This window comes from Neopelma chrysocephalum, unplaced genomic scaffold (assembly GCF_003984885.1).
Source record: "Neopelma chrysocephalum unplaced genomic scaffold, ASM398488v2 Primary Assembly neopelma1_99, whole genome shotgun sequence".
Classification (NCBI taxonomy): domain Eukaryota; kingdom Metazoa; phylum Chordata; class Aves; order Passeriformes; family Pipridae; genus Neopelma; species Neopelma chrysocephalum.
Window position 1 is genome coordinate 650,469 of NW_020897762.1, and position 19,395 is coordinate 669,863.

Consider the following 19,395-nt stretch of genomic DNA (forward strand, 5'->3'; position numbering starts at 1 on the left):
TTATGCTGAGCTATTCTTTATCATGTTAGATCCTTCCCCAAGGAATAGCTCTGTGAATTGTTTTCACTTTGTTAACTTTCTTCTTGATACATGTCCACAAAAAATATGTTGTTTACTTGGTGATTAGTGTCACCTATTCACTGTTGTCTGTGTGCATCAACTTGGCTGGGGGTTATATGGATAAGATGTCTGATATGTGTGACCTCACATACCTGGCAATACCCTAATTGTTAGCAGAATAAAAACAGATCAGATACAACCAACCACTTTCGATTTCCAGAATTTGGAAATACTGTAATTTTTTTGTTTATAAACCAGTCATAGTATGTGGCTATAGATACAAAATATTTAAGGCCCTAAAGCTGGCTCTCCCAGTTACTGATTTTTCTCTTTTTTTTTCTACTCAACACATAATTTAAAATGAAGGCAAAAAATAGTTACTCTATGACTTCTGGTAAGACTTTTTCATATTAAATAGGGTATAGTTTTACTGCTGGCAGATATTACAAAATATGAGGATCATTAAAATTAAAATATTAAGGAGAATAGTGTCTTCATTTCAGGCATATAGTGGTACTTTTTAAATCAGGTTCTGTAGCAGGCAAGAATATGTCACAAAAAAGAAGGGAAAAAATGGAACACCATGATTATTTTAAAGCTTGACACAAAACTATAAATCTCTTTCAAGTGAAGATACACAGATCTTTGTGTAGACCTCTGCAGCCAAGCAAACCAACTAGCCTTTGATGTACTCATAATTATTAGGGGCTGAGGATTATGTCTTTAGGCAAAGCTATCTAGCAGTGGGAAGGTATAGATCAAAACTGACACCATGACACAAGCAAACAGAGAGGTGAGATGAGGTGGAGCCAAAAATAGCTTGGCATCACTATAGACCTTAAGTAAAACAAATAACTTCACTTCTTGAAAAGTACACAAGAAGGGGAACAACTAATTAGTGCCTGTAACCCCTCAATACCAGTTGGAAATTTAAACATGTCATTAACAAAAAGCTAATCATCAGAATGTAGAAGAAAATTCAGCAGATCCACTTCTCTGGGAACATACTGTTACACTGTCATGGAGGTAGGTATGCCAGGCCATGAATTCAATAGGATGCCATGCAATGAGTGCTGGCTGCTGCTCACTCCTCTTGAAACCAGTCTACATCAAGTAGAGCATCCTTCCAGACCAGGCTCTTCGCAGATGGCAGCAGTCTTGGTAATGCCAGGCCTACACATGAGCTCATTACTTGCTAAAATCCCCATCCAAAGCCCACTGAAGATGGTGGAAATATTTTTATTGTGTTTAGCAGGCTCTGTATCAAGTGCTGTGTGTGGCTTGATGTGCTCAAGAGAGTGTATACATGAACACAGTTAAATAATTTCAAATTACTACAGATCTTCAAAGACACTCATCTTGGGTGGCACAAAATTAAAAAAGTGCTTGTGGAAACTAATTTCTTGCCATAGGTGAACTGCCAATCATACTTAGAAAACATTTTTCATTAAAAATGTCTTTCTGGCTCTCTGGCGAAAAAGTCATATTGTTAGAAAAATAAAAGCAAAGGATTTGAATCCAGAGGTTTTGAATTACTTAAACTGAAAATCTAAATAAATAAATAGGAGATCTAACACCTACACTAAAGGGAGCAGAACTCCAAAAAAACTGTAGCATAAACAGGTGTCCCCCAAGTCTTTCTAGATCACAGTTCACCCGCGTATGGGATAACACCTTTGAGGCATGCCATAAACATGTTACACAGTGAAATAAAAATCATGCCATGAAATAAAGGCTAAGATTCTCAGTTAACTTGAAACTCAATAGATGACAAAAGAAAGATGTGTGTGCCAAGGAAGAGCAGGAAATGAAGAAGGTTTTGTCATCAGTGCCAGAGAGAGTATGTGAGGATAAAGGAAGAAGTCTATTGCTTGAGAGATGGAAGGAGTCTTCATGGATCAGAAGAGGAAGAAATGTTACCAAGTAGGCTAATGCAGGGCCAGAGAAAGTTACAAACACAGGGGGACAATTCTAAACACGGTCTTGAAATGCAAGCAGGCTCCCCAGGACTGTCAGAAATAGGGGAAGATCTGAGTAAATCACAAGTGATTTGGAGGTAGCAGGCTGTATGCAAGTCCAGACTGGTTTCTCTGATACACCGTTTGGAAGACAAAACACCATAGCATGTGTCATTATTAATTATCACAAAGACCATGTAAGCCATTCAATATAAAACACTACCACAGAACTAAGATGAAATAAATAAATTCTCCACTTAAGGTTCAAATTGATGATGCTCCTTGCCAATAAGGTGAAGCATGTAGGGTTCCTACATTTTGAATGTCATTTTACAAACAGTGGGGGAAACTGGACTTCAGTCTCTGTGAGAACTGATAAGATTTCCTATCTCATTTGCAAACATTATGGAATATTTCCAGAAATATTTTAAAATTCTATTTTAAATGGGAAAACCTCAAGCACTTTCATGAGACACTAGTGAACCACCACTAGTCCCATCTAGCATTTCAGAACAATACAATTATCTGAACATCAGTGTTTTTGTTCAGATACCTCTGTTAGAAATGTTGCCTAAACATTAGTGTTACTAATATTCTGAATTTTCTAAGCAGAAATACAAGGTTTCCCAATTTGCCTTTCAACTATGCAGCAGTTATCTGTCTTGTCACAACATGAATCCCTTTTGGGTGAAAGCTGTTGATTTGAAGGTTAAAATCATCTTGCTAGGCCCTAATGTAATTTGTTGGAAGTTGGCCTTGGGAAACTTTCTGACACTGCCTACATATGCACTTTGTTGGATATTCATTGAGCAATGATGTCTGAAGGGCTGAGTTCTTCACCTCCATGATCATTATTAGTTATGGCATTTCTTAACAGGCTGTGCCATGTCAGTTCTTTGCAACTCAGGTTTTACATTAGCAACCTCCAGTTTACAGCACTGAACAGACACACTCTACCACCACAAACAATACTGTTCCAGGAGAGTGTATGCCAGGTTACACCCACAAACAGAATTTATTAGTAGCCTACATATATTGTCAATATTGAATAAATATTTATTCTCTCTTTTAATCAAGTGAAATGAGGTGCACAGCATACATTTTAGGCAAGGCTAAATGAGAACTCCCTGACCTCGTTAAGGAACTCATGGGTCTACTACAGAAGTAATTCAAGAGAAAATCTTTGGCAGAAGAAACCACAATATCTATGGCCAGTGGTCTGCTGATCAAATGGGAGCAGGGAAAGAGGAGACAGCTAATGCTGTTTCTGAGATGTACGGGACCATTACTTCAATCTTCTCATCCCTCAAGATGCATTTTCACAGGCTGTCAAACATAAAATCGTATGAGAATAATTTTCTTTAGAAGATTTTAATCAGGTGAACAAAATATCTGATTCTGCCAAAACCATAGTTCACTTGACATTTCATCTTGCTCAGCAATATTCTCACCAAACTACTGTGCTCTGGAGGTCTACAGGTGTTTTTACCACATGCCCACAAACATCCTTAGCTTTGAGGGTGGCTCCTCCAAAATGGTGTCTACCAAACCACAATCATGTGATGAACTGAGAAAGACCAAAATTCAGAAATTTTTAAAACAATCAATCTATTTTTAGTTTTGTCTTGACACAAATTTTGATATATGTGAGGAATCTACCAATGATTACAGACCTCTGGATGACATCTATACTTTTCAGATGAAATTATATTGTCATTCTGCATTATTTGTAGGAGTTTGAAACTTTTCCTAAAGTCTGAGTTTGAAATACATTATGTTTGAAGTGAGCCCTGTACAGAGAAATATCTTGACAAATTAAATATATCTGGGGCAAGATGGAGCACTTTCAAAGGCTTGGGAATCAGCCAGGAGCAATGACTCATCTAAATAAGATGAGTAGTGCTGAGCTGAATTCTGGGGATGGGTTAACTCAGGAAATTTCATCAGATACATGAGAATGGTTCGCTTTTGTACTATTTAGGATCAAATATTGTACTGTAATATATATATGTTTGAAATGTGCTATAGAGAGGTGTCCAGTATAACCTCAGTAGCACTGATTGCACTTTGTTGCCTCTCTTTGCTTAGGTTACTGTCTTCTTGTAGAAGCCTGAAGTGGGTGTTCAAGAAGTTTGGGGGTTGATCCGGGAAGTGACCATTGGTGAACTGAGTGGCTGAAGGCTCCAGAGAGCAGAGACCAGACGAAGAGGGCTGGGCTTGGGAAATGGTTAGGGGATACAGACTTGTTTGAAACTGCATTTTAAAACTTCTGGCTTTGGCATGAGTTTTTCTCCCCCTCTCAAAATATTAGAAAAATATAGCAAGTTACATATAAAGCCCTTCTTATCTTTTGTTTTCATTGGGTCCACAAAGTTCATACCTCATGTCATCTTTTTTGACAACAGTTTATGAAATAATAACATCATAAAGAAAGGACGTTGGAACAAGCTATAATAAAACAAAACCTGTGGCTGATATTTCACATGTTTAAGGTGAGATCCAATCTGCAGTGAAACAAACTCATGGGAGATTCCTGATTATTTTCATACAAAATGAATTGGATGCAAATTCATTACTGTTTAGAGACTGAATCTCAGTGACAGTTTGTCCCTGGGGGCATTGAAAACTATTTTAAATCATTCTGATAGTTAATTATTCAGCAAAACACTTTATCATATAAAATGACTTTAATAATTTATGCTAATGGGGCGTTGCATAGGTAACTGTAGGATTGGTCTGGAGGAGGGGAAGACTGTGCCTGCACACTTATAATGAACTGTAGTAACACGTGTATTACATTTGATATGCAAGTAAAACATTTGTGATCACTTCAGTTTTTTTCCCTGTCCCTCTCCCTGCACATATGTCTACAACACTATAAAAGGCTCTTAGTAAACTTAAAAATAGCCTAACTTAAGAAATCTAGTAATAATGGTAGTTTGAAAGGAATTAAGACATATACTAGAGTTTAGATCTTCTGGATTATGTGTCAGAGAAGAGATAATGATCAGATGCAAGTCCTAGGTATCTCAGTTATATTTGGTGCAGTGGACAAATACCTAAGAAGTAAGAGAAGAGAAAGCAAAGAAGATGTAACTGTACACTTCAAAGAGTGCCCTGTAAAGAAAGAACTTAACAAATGTTCTTTCTTGGAATTCTAGTGGTGAAAGGGATTGACCAAAGGTCCAGTTGTGGTGGAAAAAATGCTTGAAGTGACTTGAGCATGAAAATTAAACACCCTGAAAAAAAGAGTTCAGGACAGGCACTGCTTGATTCCTACTCTGCTGGAGAGGAAAGGAGGTGATACTGTATTGCATAGCCCTGAAAGTCATGGATTTATGCAATCTATAGAAATAGCCACATAAATGCATATAATGCCTCTCTGCATTTGTATGTATTGTAGTGGCATTTGTTTGTATGCTCTGGGTAAACATGGAGATGTACAGTTCTAAAAGAATTCTGTGTTACCCAAGATCTCAAAGGTTTTGTGACTCTGACTCACAAAAAACACTTCTGAGCTTTAAACCTATTCTACCTCTTGGCACGGAACAAGAACAAAAGCTCAGTGATTTCCTCTAATATTCAAAGATGCAGAAGAATAAGCAACACAGAACTGTGCATATTTTACATAAACTTTTTGTGGGTTTGGGTTTTTTTATCCTTTGTCTACTTTCTCTCCGATGGAGGTCAAGTCCCAAGACATAGACACCTTCTGCTTGGTTCATGCTATAGAGTATGAAATCAGAGTGGTCTGAAGTGTTTGCATATATTTCTCCATGTCAGTTCAGAAGAAACACAAGGAGAAAGTGAATGAGTTACAAGTTCCCCTGCCTGAAAAGTTGTCTGTGTCTTAGCAATTAATCTAATGCTGCAACTTTTGCACCAATATTCTTTATGGAACAGCAAGAATCCCACTGCAAGCAAAGCTGTTGCTTTGAAGCCAGGATCTGAGGCCGTGTTGACATCAGTAAGTGTTCATCTGAATGCTGCCAAAGCATTAATGATGGATGTGACTCCCATTATTCATACAGTGTGCACCAGCAAATATTTGCAGGTGAATGAGATTGCCATACATGGCCTTTAATGCTGATATGAACAGCAATTTTCAGATTCAGTCCCTTACCTCTCACACTCAGTTCAGTTTGTACAGCCTGAACTTTTCTATACAGCCATAATATAAATCTTTTTTGCTTCATAGCTATCCTCATATGGGTACTGAAAGGCAAAGTTTGGGAGCTGGTGTTTATTTTTATAAGCCTCTTTCTTTAGTTATGAATAAAAATCCAATTCTTTAGTTACAAATAAAAATACAGTCTCACTTTCAAAGAAAACAGTGCAATCAAAACAATAACCCCCCTACAAATATAACACCATGTTCTACAGGACAAGTATTGATTAAAACAAAAAGGGCTTTTTAAACACCATTAATTCTTACCAATTCCAGTAGTTATTGATTCTGTATCAATGTCATTAGCCTTTCTCTTTGCCACTTCAGCTAGTGCCAATTCACCCTTATCTAGTGCAAGGTAATGGATGTCCTTTGGAAATAAATCAGAAAAAAAGAGATTAATCTAAAATGAATCTCAATAGGAGCAACAAAAGGGATTTTGAAAGAAAGAGGTTCTTTTATTACTTAGATCACAAACACAGATGGAACTGATGAACCTACCATTACGTTTTAATTCCCTCCCAATGCAAATTTATTATCTTACTTGTGCTGTTGAACACAGCAATGAAAAAAACACTGACCAATCACACGCTAATAAAAGTGAAGCTATTGACTCAGTGTATGAAAGAAACCTATCTACTTTTGAAGTAAGGTCTGTTGGTGCAACGGGAATTAAAAGAGGGTTGATAGGAGGTGTCTCTGTGTAAATCAGACCTCAAGTACTGGAACTCTTCTGGCTGACAGCCTGTATTTGAAACGTTTTAAAAGTAGATGTGGTGCTTAGAGACATGGATTAGTGGTGGACCTGTCAGTAATGGGTTAACAGTTGGACTTGATGATCTTAGGGGTCTTTTCCAATCTTACTGATTCTATAATTCGAAGGTTTCCACCTGGTATGTGAGTTTTGGGGTAAAGATCTGTAGGCACTAATTTTTGTTTGAAGGCTGTCATGTTCACTCACTGTTCTTTGCGTAAGGTGATGGTGGTCCTCCTTGGGCTGATATTGGAGGTAATAAGAGCAACAGTAGCTGTTCAATGGTTTTAACATCCACTCAGCTGACATGATTCCTGAGTCACTCCTGGACAACAAGGGGCTTTCCAAAAATGTTGCTGTCTAGCATGAATAGCTGTTAACACTCTGAATCTAGTCCTTCATTTAGGGTCAAAAATCAGAGGGTTGCAGCAGGGGTGTATCATTATATATAATTATAGAATAGTTTGGATTGGAAGGGGCCTTAAAGATCACCTTGTTCTGATCCCCTGCCATGGGCAGGGACACCTTTCACTAGATCAAGTTGCTCCAAGGCCTATCCAATGGGGCCTTGAACACTTCCAGGGATGGGGCTTCCCTGGGCAACATGTGGCAGTGCCTCACCACCCTTTCAGGGAAGAATTTCTTCCTAATATCTGACCTAAACCTGCCCTCTTACAGTTTAAAGCCATTCCCTCTTGTGCTATCCCTACATGACCTTGTCAAAAGTCAAGGTTTTTTATTTCGTGTTAATATTTGAGGTGAAAACCACCAGTACTACACAGAGCACTATTTGTTCAAGAATATATTCCTGCTGACAAATTACAGTCTCACTGCCCTTGGTTTTGGCCATTGAAGTAAAGTTTCATCCTTGACCATTAATAAAGAGATAATTAATCCCCTTCTCATTTGGCATCATGCTGCTCTGTGCATGAACTGTGACACAGAAAGTGAGGGTAATCCAAGAACAGTTGGCAATTTTTTTTTCCCCGCACTTCATTGCTGAAGATGCCATTTGGTATCCAGAGATTTGAGTCATTCCTTTGTTCTGCAATCCATCTGCATGCAGAAATTTAAAGGGGAAAGGAGTATTTGCTGGAAATATTGACCTCTGCATACCATAAAAGCAACTATATTCTCAGTAATGCAGAAGATTTCAGGTGAAACTGTCCTTCTTGGTGTGAATTTACTGCCATCTTCATCAATATGACAGAAACTCTTACAGGAAAAGTGACTTTAGTCTACAGAGAGAAGTTATATGAAAAAAAGTGAGAGTAATAGTGTTAGCAGAAAGATGTGCTGCCCTTATTAACCCCTCATTTAATAATAGCAATAAAAAAATAAAAAAAAAAGGACCCAAACTGAGAACATTAGGGATACTGAGACTGATTACGCACAAAAGCCTGGAACTGACTTTCAGGATCCCCACAGTCTGCAGGAGACAGCAGCGTTTTCTCCTCACAAACACAGGTGTGATTTAAAAAATGTACAAGTGTCTTGGAGCAAAGTGATGAGTTACGAACTTGTGGCGAACTCTGTATTTCCTCTCTTAGTAGGTCTAACATGGTTGTCGGGAGAAAAGAGCCTGAGTAGTAAGGTATGACTTCTATGAAGATTAAACAGCAGATATTGTCAGCTTATTAAGATAACAATAGAAAACCCAAGGGCTCTTGGACAAGTCTGAACTTATAGAGATTTGAACGTACAGGCAGACATTTAAAATACATTCTGACAATGCTTAATGACTGTCTTTTTGTAGTTTAAACTATGAGAAGTATTGCACACCTCCATGCAACTTTAAATAATAAACTTGGGGAAAGGATGGAAACAGTTGCAGAAAACGAAGAAGTTCTGTCAGCAAAGAAGTTGTGCGTTCCATGTGTGTCAAAGCAGCTGGTATTTCAGACCTTGATTTTGCCTGTTTTCTGTTTTGGGTAAAGAAATGTAAAGATGCCACATATCCATCACTGACTAACGGGCCTTGTAAGAAATAAAGGTTAGCAGTAGGTTGGTAAGTGGCTTGCTTTGTTATTCCTCAAGTTGCTGTCAGGAAGAAGAATTTAAAAAAAGTAGCTTTTGTCTCCTCTCTAAACAAGCTTTAGAAAGAAAAGATTACTGAAATAAAATCTCCTAATTAGACCATTTCAGATCAAATTTAGGTGTTTCTCATTCAAATAAACAAGCAAAATTGAATTTTTCTATGAATTTATGACTCTGTGAGTAGAATTAAACCAGAAAATTAAAAAAGAGAAAAAAGGAACACCAGATTACAAGGTGCTTTAAAGAATGACAAAAAAAAGAGAATTAAATTACCTGAACACTCATGACAGATTTTTTTTTTCACACAATTACCTAAGAATTTATCAGTCCAAAGATCACATCCTTCTCAAAAACAATGGTGACAATAAAAACAATTTCCAGCTGCTTATTGGGAGCTTGCTGAAAGGGCTGTATTTTTATCATTTAACAGTTTGCTTACTTTTTGGACTACTTCCTTTTTTTACCCTCACCTTTGTGACTCACAGAGCTGGCCGTTGGTGAGCAGAAGTCATTTGAAACACTGATGTGCATTTGTCTATAGGATATTTCTGGGCAACACTCCAACATTTCTTCGAAGCATGCACTTTCCTCATCTGTGTATCACCCAAGATCTGACAGTTTTATTAAAGTGTCTTTTCCTTGCACTTTTTTCTGCTACCTTTGGTACGTGGGATGGCCTTTTGAATTTTCAGCAGCTGAGAGCTGGAACGTACTATAAAAGGATTTCAAGCTAACAACCCTTCCACTGCTTGATCTTTTCTGTTACAGATTGGATCAGTCACTGTCCAATAAATGGAGCTGTTGTTCATGATATTATGGCCCTTTCAGTTTTATTTTTTTATTGAACTTTGTAGGAGATTATATTAATTGATGGACTTAGATGTGACGTGAGGGTAGAGCTTGTGGAGAGACACAGCAGTGTATCTTTGTCTTGTTATGGCATCATACCAGTGACGCTACAGCCATAGGACTAACTTCTCAGCTTTTTTTTTTTCTTTTTCATTTCTGTGAAAGAAATTAGCCCTCAGATAGCATTTCCTCAAACTTCTCTGCAATAATTTCAAAACAAATAATGGGAATGCTGCAGAGCCCTGTTTGGAGAAAGAGATGTTCAGGATAAATTCTCCAAGATATAGGACATTTTCTTAGAAGTCTCGGATGATGGTTGTTCAATGTTTGCATCCTCCTCAGCCTATGTTATATCTGCTCTTCTCTATCCTTTCTTTTTTTATTGCTTCTCTGTTCTCCTTTAATAAACAGATTTTTTTTCTTTCTCATTTTGCCTATGTCATCAGATATCTTTATTTAGACTACTATTTCTTCTTGAAATCCTATTAATTAACTGGAATAAGGTGATGTGACTCCTAGAGCCATCTGAGGTTTTAAAAGTGGATAAAAGGCTTTAAACATATGTAAAGTCAAGTTGTACATTATTAATTGCATTTTGATTTATATAAACAATATACAGGAATCATTCAGTATTAAGCAGAAGTGAGGGATACACAAACCTTGCTTAGCAGTAATATTGTCATATTAATATTAATATTGTTATATTAATACCTAGAAGGACTGTAAGGTTTCAAGGAACAGGCTATCTAATTTTCACAGTATTAAGCACAATGAAACCAAATTCCCTAGAAATTACCATGGCACAAATAAATACTTGTAATGACCTATGCATGTTTAAACTTCTTGAGTCCTGTACTTAGTGGTCTTGCAGTAGTGCCACTGTTAGCTTATTGCAAAGTTTGTTCATTATAACTTACTTAGAAAAGGAATTAGCAAAAGGACATTTCCCCAGAGGAGGCAGGTATGTGAGCTGCTTGTTGCATAATTTAGGGGAAACTATGAGGAATCTCAAAGGTAATGCAAGCAGAACAAGGACATTAAAGAACTGGTTTTGATCTCACAGTAACATAAGCCAGGAGAAACTCCTTGGAAATATATATTTATGATGAAGGGCATTGGTAGGATGGGAAATGAAGAGTAGGTGTTGAGAGAGGAAAGGAAAAAGAAAGAGTAGGAAAGGATAGAGTTAATTTCTCGGTGAACATTGAACCTCCTCTTGAAAAAAGTTGGAGAATCTTTTTGTGGAGAGCAGAACATGATATCACCTGCAGAGCTACGTACTGACAGTCCCTCCCTCTTGTTAGCAGCTGTGCACCCATCTCATGACCCAACAATAGTGTTCCCCTCCCCGGGACAGAGGTCCTCCCTCAATCCTGCTGCCAGCAGAGGGAAGGAAAGAGAAAAAGATCATGTAGGAAATGCTCTCAGTCATACGAAAGAGGGCCCTTTAGATGGCATGCCAAATGAGGGGTCATTTATTCTGCCAGAATGGCTAAAATTAGGGAGAATTTATTATCTGTACAGTGGGAGAGGCCTCAACAAAAAGCTGCTCCAGACATCCTACAATCTGAATCTTATATGTGGTTGTGGCAGTGCTTAGCATGATTAGGTATAAAATTTGTACTGAGGAGGTTATGTTCAATAAAAAGAGAAAAGGAAAAAGACGATCTAAAAAGAGGAAAAATCGAGGAGAGTAAACACAGAACGGGTAATGAATTTCCTAAAAGTCTGACATTTCCATCACATTCTTTTGATGCATACTTAGGAAAGTTTATCGCAGTATTCACATCTTTCTAATTAGATGGAACAAGGCAGATGATTAGAGCCGTGAAAAAAACATCAAAAGGTTCACACAACTTTTTATATAATTAGAAGGGAATTTTCATAACCCCTAAAAGCAGGATTTAATTGTGTAATTTAACATACAATTTAAATATCAAGATCAAACTAGCAGGGCAAGTGACTTAATGGGATAAATGATATTAACATCTAGTGTCAAAGCTTAATTTAAACAACAGAATGTCTTCATTATGCAAAAGAGTCAAGCAAACGAATCGTTCAAAGGGCTTTTTTTTCAACAAGCCCTTTCCTATTGTTTCTTTGAAAACAATGAAATCAGCTGTGGAGCAGCAACATGCTGAGAGACTAGAAGAGCACGATTGGCTTTGTCCATCTGACCTCACTGTGACATTGTGGTGCACGATCTTATAAAACAAGAACCTCCTGCAGAGCTCACACAGAGGGCCTTTTAAGAGCTGGTTAATTTTACTTTTGTAGCTAATTAAATGGGAGGGGGCAGAGAGTGCATAAAATGTTAAAACCCTTGTGTTGATGCTGCTGAGCTTTGTTGTTTTAAAAGTACCAGCAGAGGCGTTCATAATTTGTCACTTTTCACAAAACCCTAAGAGACAAACTAAGAGCATTCAGGATCCCCAGGATATGGACAGCTCTTGTGTCCAGGACTCAGCAGTTGGACTTAAAGGAACACACTAGAAATGTATAAGCTTATTAGAGTGAAAGATGACATTCACCCACACCAGGTCAGATGGAGAAGGTTAAAGTTAAAAAACATATACAACAATTCCTGAAAAATAAAGGATAGCCTGTAGGCCATGCTGGGGAAAATGTCAATTACTCTAAAGATACTTAATCCCTACTGATGAGTTCCATGATGGCAAAGGGCAAAGCAGGTAGAACAGTTCTGTCTTCATTATGTGTTCAAAACTGCAAATGACACAGAACCATTTTAACATCCTGACAACAGCCTCTGTCTCCAGAAATGACTCACCATAAACAGGTCCCGAGCCCCTATGTCGACAGCAAGCAGAAACGCTTTTTCAAACCTTTGATACCTGAAAGAAAAAGGAAACGTCACTTGCTGAGGTTAATTTAAGAGCTGCACTGAATATTGCTATGGACAGAGGAAGTCCTGCAATACTCACAAAAAGCGATGCTAAAGCTTTATTGGGAAACTTGATAGACTCATATTCAGATTGCAGCACTGTGAGGTAGGACAGCGGCTATCCCTTAGTCTTCTTCATTGTTTAAAACCTTCAGGAAGTGTTATCTTTAGTGTTGAGTCCCATCAGGTCTAGTTGAGTCTGAAGGGAGCCAAACTGTAGATCATAATGAATCAATCCTTTACAAAGATACCAGCCACAACATAGATAAATGGTATCCCCAACAATGCTGGTAGGAACCTCAAAATCCTCTACAGAAAGTACTAATCCCAAACCTCACAAGACTTTGGAGGTCCCTGTAGAAATTTGTATTGAGTTTTGGCCTTGCAGACCCCTCAATATAGCTTTCTGAAGATGATAATCCAGTCACGTCATCCTAAAGATGACTTTCAGTCCTTAGGGACTGAAAAGGTAGGGGGTGACACTGTTTTGTCTCATAACTACCTTAGCCCAGTACTGGCACAGACTCCTGAGAGTTTTCTGAGATTCTGTGGTGAAGAAGATTGTGTCAATGAGGTAAAATTAGCGGGAAAAGAGCAAAAATCACAGGCAAAAATTACTCCTAGATGTGCTCTAGAAGGCCTCATCTCAGCTCCACATAGAGATGCGGTGGAGTAGGAAGGGGCAGTGGGGATGTGGAACTTCACGTTCATAGTTAAGCCAGGAGGGCTGTTCCATGGCACACTGAGACCACTCCTTTGGTGTGTTGAGGGCTTGCTGAACAACAGCTCTTTTCATTTGTGGTGACAGACTGACACCTTCTTCCTACCCAGACACCACAATTACAGCAAATACCCACATGGGATGGACATACTGTGCAAGGCTGTACACATCCTGTTGCTTGCAATCCTTTCGAATTCCACAGAAGTGGAAGGAAACAAGCCATCCATCAGAAGCTTTCTGAGGATATATATGCACAACATGGCACTGGAAAATGCCAATCCCAATGGGAAATTCTGCATTGGGCTAATGCTGCTCTTATACTAGATATAGATAATTATTATGTGACAATATACTATGAGAAAGTGATTTTATTTGTACACATTTTCTTCTATTGCACATTTTTAACTGTTTAAAATTACCTAAGAAAATAGATTTGGGGATTATTTTTGGAAATGCAAAACAAGAAAATACCCCAGTTTTATTTCATTTGGGAGGTAAAAGATTGATTCCATGCAAAATGATTTCTGCATTTTTCCCATTACTTGTAAATTTTCCCCCTTTTCACCTGTTATATGTCAACCATGTATCAGTTGTAGACACTCAAAGTTTAGGAACGAGATGACTGGGGCAAAAAGCAGCATTGTGATTTCTCAGGGTCTGTGTTTGCCAAATGAATATTGTCAGGCAGCATGACACGGATACCAGAATTTATACAGTTCTGTGCCTTGGTGGTATCTTAGGAATCAGTGGGCAATGATGTAGCTCCTCTTCAGGACGGCGTGAAGAAGAGGAAAGACGGGAATCCTCCTTCCCCTTGGTGGGTAAAGGAGTCCCATAAGAGGCACCACACCGGGATTCCCGTTCCTGGCAAAAGCCTCAGCGGTTTTCTGCCTCCCTCTTGTTGCAGCCTTATCGCTCCCTTCCGCCGCACATTTGGAATGATTCAGCAGATTGCAAGATAGAGCCAGAGAGGACTTTTCCTTCAAGGAATAACATTCGTGACAAGAAGGCATAATATGTTAGCTTAAGTAGAAAAGGAAATGCACTCTCCAGGTGAGGTTCCTAAGAGCTGGAGTGGGGAGTCCTTTCCTCCCTAAAGCTAATCTCCCTGCTGTGTCTTCCAAGTACTAATTTGCAGCCCTCCTCACAGAACCAGTTTAAGGGAGGGGAGGGGAGGAGATGAATTCAAGTTAACCTCTTGATCACTGGGGAGCAGGCAGTGCACCCCCATTTTATCACAGGTGTTTGAAGCTTTTCAACATCATTCCTATGAAGGTTTTTCCACTAAAATATGTTGTGCTGAAATGCTGCTTCTGAAGCTATGCTTTAATTAAGACAAATAAGTACATGTTATAATATGTTTATCTTGAACAGCTATCATGTATATATTTTTTTTCTGGCACATTTTTTTTTTCTCATTACAGATTAAATACACATTCTTAGTACTTAGAGGGGAAATTGGAAACCAAACAGAAACCAGGTATATGACCAGCTAAAAAGAATGTCTGTCATTATTTTGTTTTCCCAAAGTTATCACTATATGCAGACTATCTGAATGACATTTGCTTCAGTCAAGGCAAAAATGTCTGCAACCAAAAAATGTAAAGTAACTTTTTCATTTGATTTTACAGCAGAACAGCCTTAGCTGTCATTTCTTTGTAGTTTCACAAAGATTTCAATTTTTTTCCCTTTAATCAACATACATACTTCAGTCCCATTATGGCCCCTATTCATAAAACTGTGAAGTTAGCTCATTATTTTCAGATCTGTACCAAGGAAAAAAAAGGGGGAATAAAAAGTATCTAAGAAATGCTCTTCACAAACCAAGAACACTGGAAATAACAGTCCCAGTTACTTCATAATTTACTATAAATGGAATTACTTTAAAATAAGATGAAGGTTTCAAAGACGAGTGACAAGTTTGCATTACTAAGGCAAACAGCATTAAATCAGTCAAGAATGTTCAGGGTTTTTAACCTAGTTTTACTAGAAGATAATGGTTATTTTGAATCTCTTTGGTATGAAAGTTGTGTTGGTTTTCATCTACAGGAACCATTAGAGAGAGGTCTATACAGCATGAGACCAACCTCAAGCCAATAATGTCTGTTTTATAAAGCATGTTTTATCGTGGGAAGACCTCTTGCTGTTGTTAGCACACTCACTTATCAGCTCCTCAAACAAAGGAAAAAACCCCAAGCAAAACACTCTCCCTTTTGTTCTTGTGCCACAATCACAAGGTACAATATTTGCTTTCTAAAATGGAATCTACAGGGTCCTGGTGTCTTCCCACCCCTTCCTCCACCTTGCAACTCCTTGTTTCACAGTAACTCCAGCAATCAAGACTTATATGTCTCTTGAAAAAGAGAGATAAGGAAATCTGCCTACAAACCATGATGTTCAGACACTTGTTTGGTCAAAGTGACAGGCAACAGAAATATGACCTTCAAGATTAAAACCCTCAAACTGCAATTAACTACGTAGGACACACAGGAAAACATCTCCCTGCAAGCCATTTAGTAGATACAATATTAACTCCAAATTCTTATGTAATAAAATAATACTGTTATTATATTCACATATGCAATGTTTCTCTGTATTCTAGAAAAATATAAAAAGTGGCTACTAGTGTGGACAAGGACATCAAGGGGAAATGTGAGTGGTATGACAGAGGTCATGCAGGTCAAACATGGTCAAGGCAGAGAAGAATCCAAATCTGCCTTCCTCAGTGAAGTGGCAGACCTGATGCCTGCCTGTATTTTGGGATGTGACTTAACTGACAAGATGTCAGGAAAGCCTTCTATTTTTAAATAAAATATATAAGTAGTAAAAAAATATGTTATCTGTAACTTCAGAGAGGCTATCCTGTTCACTGGCATAAATAAAAAGAGAATCAAATGGCCAGGGTTTCCTCCCTTTGGATGTCCAGAAATAAAGTAATTTCAAATACTGTTGGTTTAAACAATATGCATGGATTGCAGTCTGCAGAGAAGGGAAAAGAAGTCTCTTTGGTTTTTATGAGAGGTTCTACAAATATATGTCATGTGTATTCCACAACAGCTAAATTGAATGTGGTCACTTAAAGACAGAGATACATTTTTCATGCTGAAAATGGTCAACTTGAAAATACATGCAATATTTAGCCATAAAATTAAAATGCCTCGAAAGACCTCCAGGAACCAGAAAAAAAAATCATTTGGAGGGAGGAGGAAGGGAAGGGAGAAGGAGCTCATGCAAGCAAGAAATATAGTGCAGAAAAGATGGAAACATTTCTTTAGGGACTAGTTACAACCAACAAGCCTTCTTAGACATGCTCATCGACCATGTAAGCATATTCCTTGTGCTGGGCTGATAAAGGAGGGCTGCAGCAGTTTTTTTCCTTGTCTTCAATAAGAGTACACAATATTTAGAAAATAATCTGCAGGGGAAGAGCTGTGGCACAAATAATATTTATAAGGCAATCCTTTTTAATGGAAGAAATTTCAGAGTCCTCCTCATCTCACAGTCCAATCAAGAGTGATACACATTCAAAAAGTGGATATTAAATATACACTGAGCAAACGGAACAGGAAAAAATGAATATTGATATAATTTACATGTAATCAAACTACACTGAAATTAAGTTTTAATTGTTCAGTATTCCATGATGCATATGCAGATTTTAAAGTATTCAGAATATCAATCAAGTGTTTACTTACATCAAGCAATTGTATTTAAGCATACAAAACAGATGATGAAAATATGTTCAATCAGCTACAGCTCCCAACACTTACTGCTGGGTTTACATGATCATTTTTAATTCAGTTATTTCATTTAATATTTCAATTTAATAGCTCATTCTTTCATTCAATTTCTAGGCATCTTGCCCATTTCTTAAACACAATAATAATAATTATTCATAAAAGGAGCTGTTTCCCCATAAATTCTCATATCAGCAATTTTTGGAACAGAAATGGTTTTCACTCTTTTTTTTTGCCCTCAAAATATGTTGTTATTATCTGAAATATTTTCCTTTTAAATTAGACAACATTAAAATAAAGAATGACATCCGTAAAATTACTCTGAACCCCATTTCACTGGAATTCTGAGCCAGAATAATTAGAGATTATCAAGTTAAAGAATGCAAAAAGTGTGTGGCTAGGTTGCTAAGTGGTTGATTTTTAAACGGGGACAGATTGGTTTTCAACGAGCTGTTGAACATAACACCACTGCTTTAGGCATGTAGCTGTAGATCAGAATACAGCTTCAGAGCCCATTTACAAAACCAGGGCTTAAAGACTCACACAGTTCACATGAAAAACACTGATGTGTTATGAAGCCAGGTACAGACGATGTAACTTCAGTGCATCCTTACAATGACAACACTGAAATTCTATTGAACTTTAATGAAATATTTTAAAGTAAAATTTCAGAAAATTCTGATGATTTAGATTGCTTGTAATCTGTCATGTATAAAGTATGGTATTAGTCAAAGATTTATATCCTGCATTTTATAGTGAATGCTGAAAAATTGGTACTTAGAGTTCCTGGAGAGAAATAAATACATCAAGATCTTACGTTTCATAAGAAAAGAAACCAAACCAAAACACTTTAAGCAAAAGTCAACCAAAACCTGATATGATTTCACCCTAATGAGTTCAGTAGGACACCCTGTTTTAAATAATATAGTTGCAGAAAATTGAATTCTGTCTGAAGACCAGGAACTCTCCAATGAACCCATCTTATGCTTTCTCCTACACAGCCTCAGCACAGCAATTCTTCCTCTTCCCAAGGTACCCTGCCAAAATACACTCCGGGCAATACACTGTCCTTCTCCCAGCAGGGTATCCTCGTCTCCCTCCCAGTAATGGTTAGAGCAAGGGGCAATGGGGACACTGTTTGGTGTTAAGCAGTGCATGTCTTTATTGGCAGAACTTCTATCTGCTGAACTTTCACTGTAGCTTTTCTGGGACAGAGATAACCTCCTGCACTCTATTTAACCCTAACTGGTTGCTGATTTTCACAAAACTTGCAGGCATTTGCTTATTTCTGAGACTTCTACCCTCTGTTAAATTGGTTGAGATTCACCAATGATTCTGTGAGTTAGCAGAGAAGTGGCAGAAGGATCAATGGATGCATTGGAACCTCTGAGATGCTTGGTAGTACTATTTTGCCAAGCTCCTGCTATTATGCTACTGGGATTTTAGTTTATGAGCTCTTTTGAACAGGACACACAAACCTTTTTACCTTCTAAGATACACTCAAGCTGACCAAGAGAAAGTGCTGCAGAGCACCAAAGGCTAATGGAGAAACAGCCACTGGGTCTATATGTATGTGAGTCAAGGGGATAATCTCCTAAATTGTATTTTAGATGCAGGAGCTCCTAAGGTTGTCCAAGTATAATCTATACATCCCTTCAGGCCCAGATTTAGCAAAGCATTAATGTATGAGTTTATGACCTATAATTTTCTATAGGCCCTAAATATGGGCATGTTAAGTGAAGTGCTGGATTTGGGGCCTGAGTGACTTGTTTAAAAAGAAATCCCTTATGGAACCTTTCAAAGGTCATACACAAATAGATCTCAGGTAAGAGTTAGTGAATAACCATGAGAAAATACAATACAAATACAAAATACAGCTATCTCAAGGCACCCAAAATTTCTGTTACTTGAAGGATACTGCCAAACTACATATCTCTGACCTAAAGGAAGTCCACCTATAACTTAATAGATTTTTGGGCATAGAACCGAATGCCTTTCACATCAAAGAGTACCCTCTGGTATGAAGCAAGAAAACAAACAAGCAAACCAAATTAAAAAAATAGGAAGAAAGAGAAAGCTAATAAGGGGAGCCAGACAGTATGACTCTCTGACCATAGAAAGCCCTTGAGGGCTGTAACTGGCTGTGAATCTTGAAGTCATTCCCAAACTGAACATAAAAAAGAAGTTAATAATCTTACCCTGTGATTCC

General features: G+C 37.8%; 1 protein-coding gene across 4 annotated transcripts in view; it reads right to left on the bottom strand.

Annotated features, from left to right (window-relative positions):
• The window catches only part of WDPCP (WD repeat containing planar cell polarity effector), a 148,745-nt gene that overhangs the window by 34,055 nt on the left and 95,295 nt on the right, over nucleotides 1-19,395 (bottom strand). For 3 of the 4 annotated variants that reach the window (XM_027694899.1, XM_027694898.1, XM_027694901.1), the window contains exons 14-15: nucleotides 12,615-12,678; nucleotides 6,454-6,556 (exon numbers count right to left, since the gene is read on the bottom strand). In XM_027694899.1, coding sequence (XP_027550700.1) covers nucleotides 6,454-6,556; nucleotides 12,615-12,678 — 167 coding nt within the window. Of the gene's footprint in view, nucleotides 1-3,476; nucleotides 3,586-6,453; nucleotides 6,557-12,614; nucleotides 12,679-19,395 lie in introns of those variants that run through there. The other variant, XM_027694902.1, reaches the window with a different exon arrangement.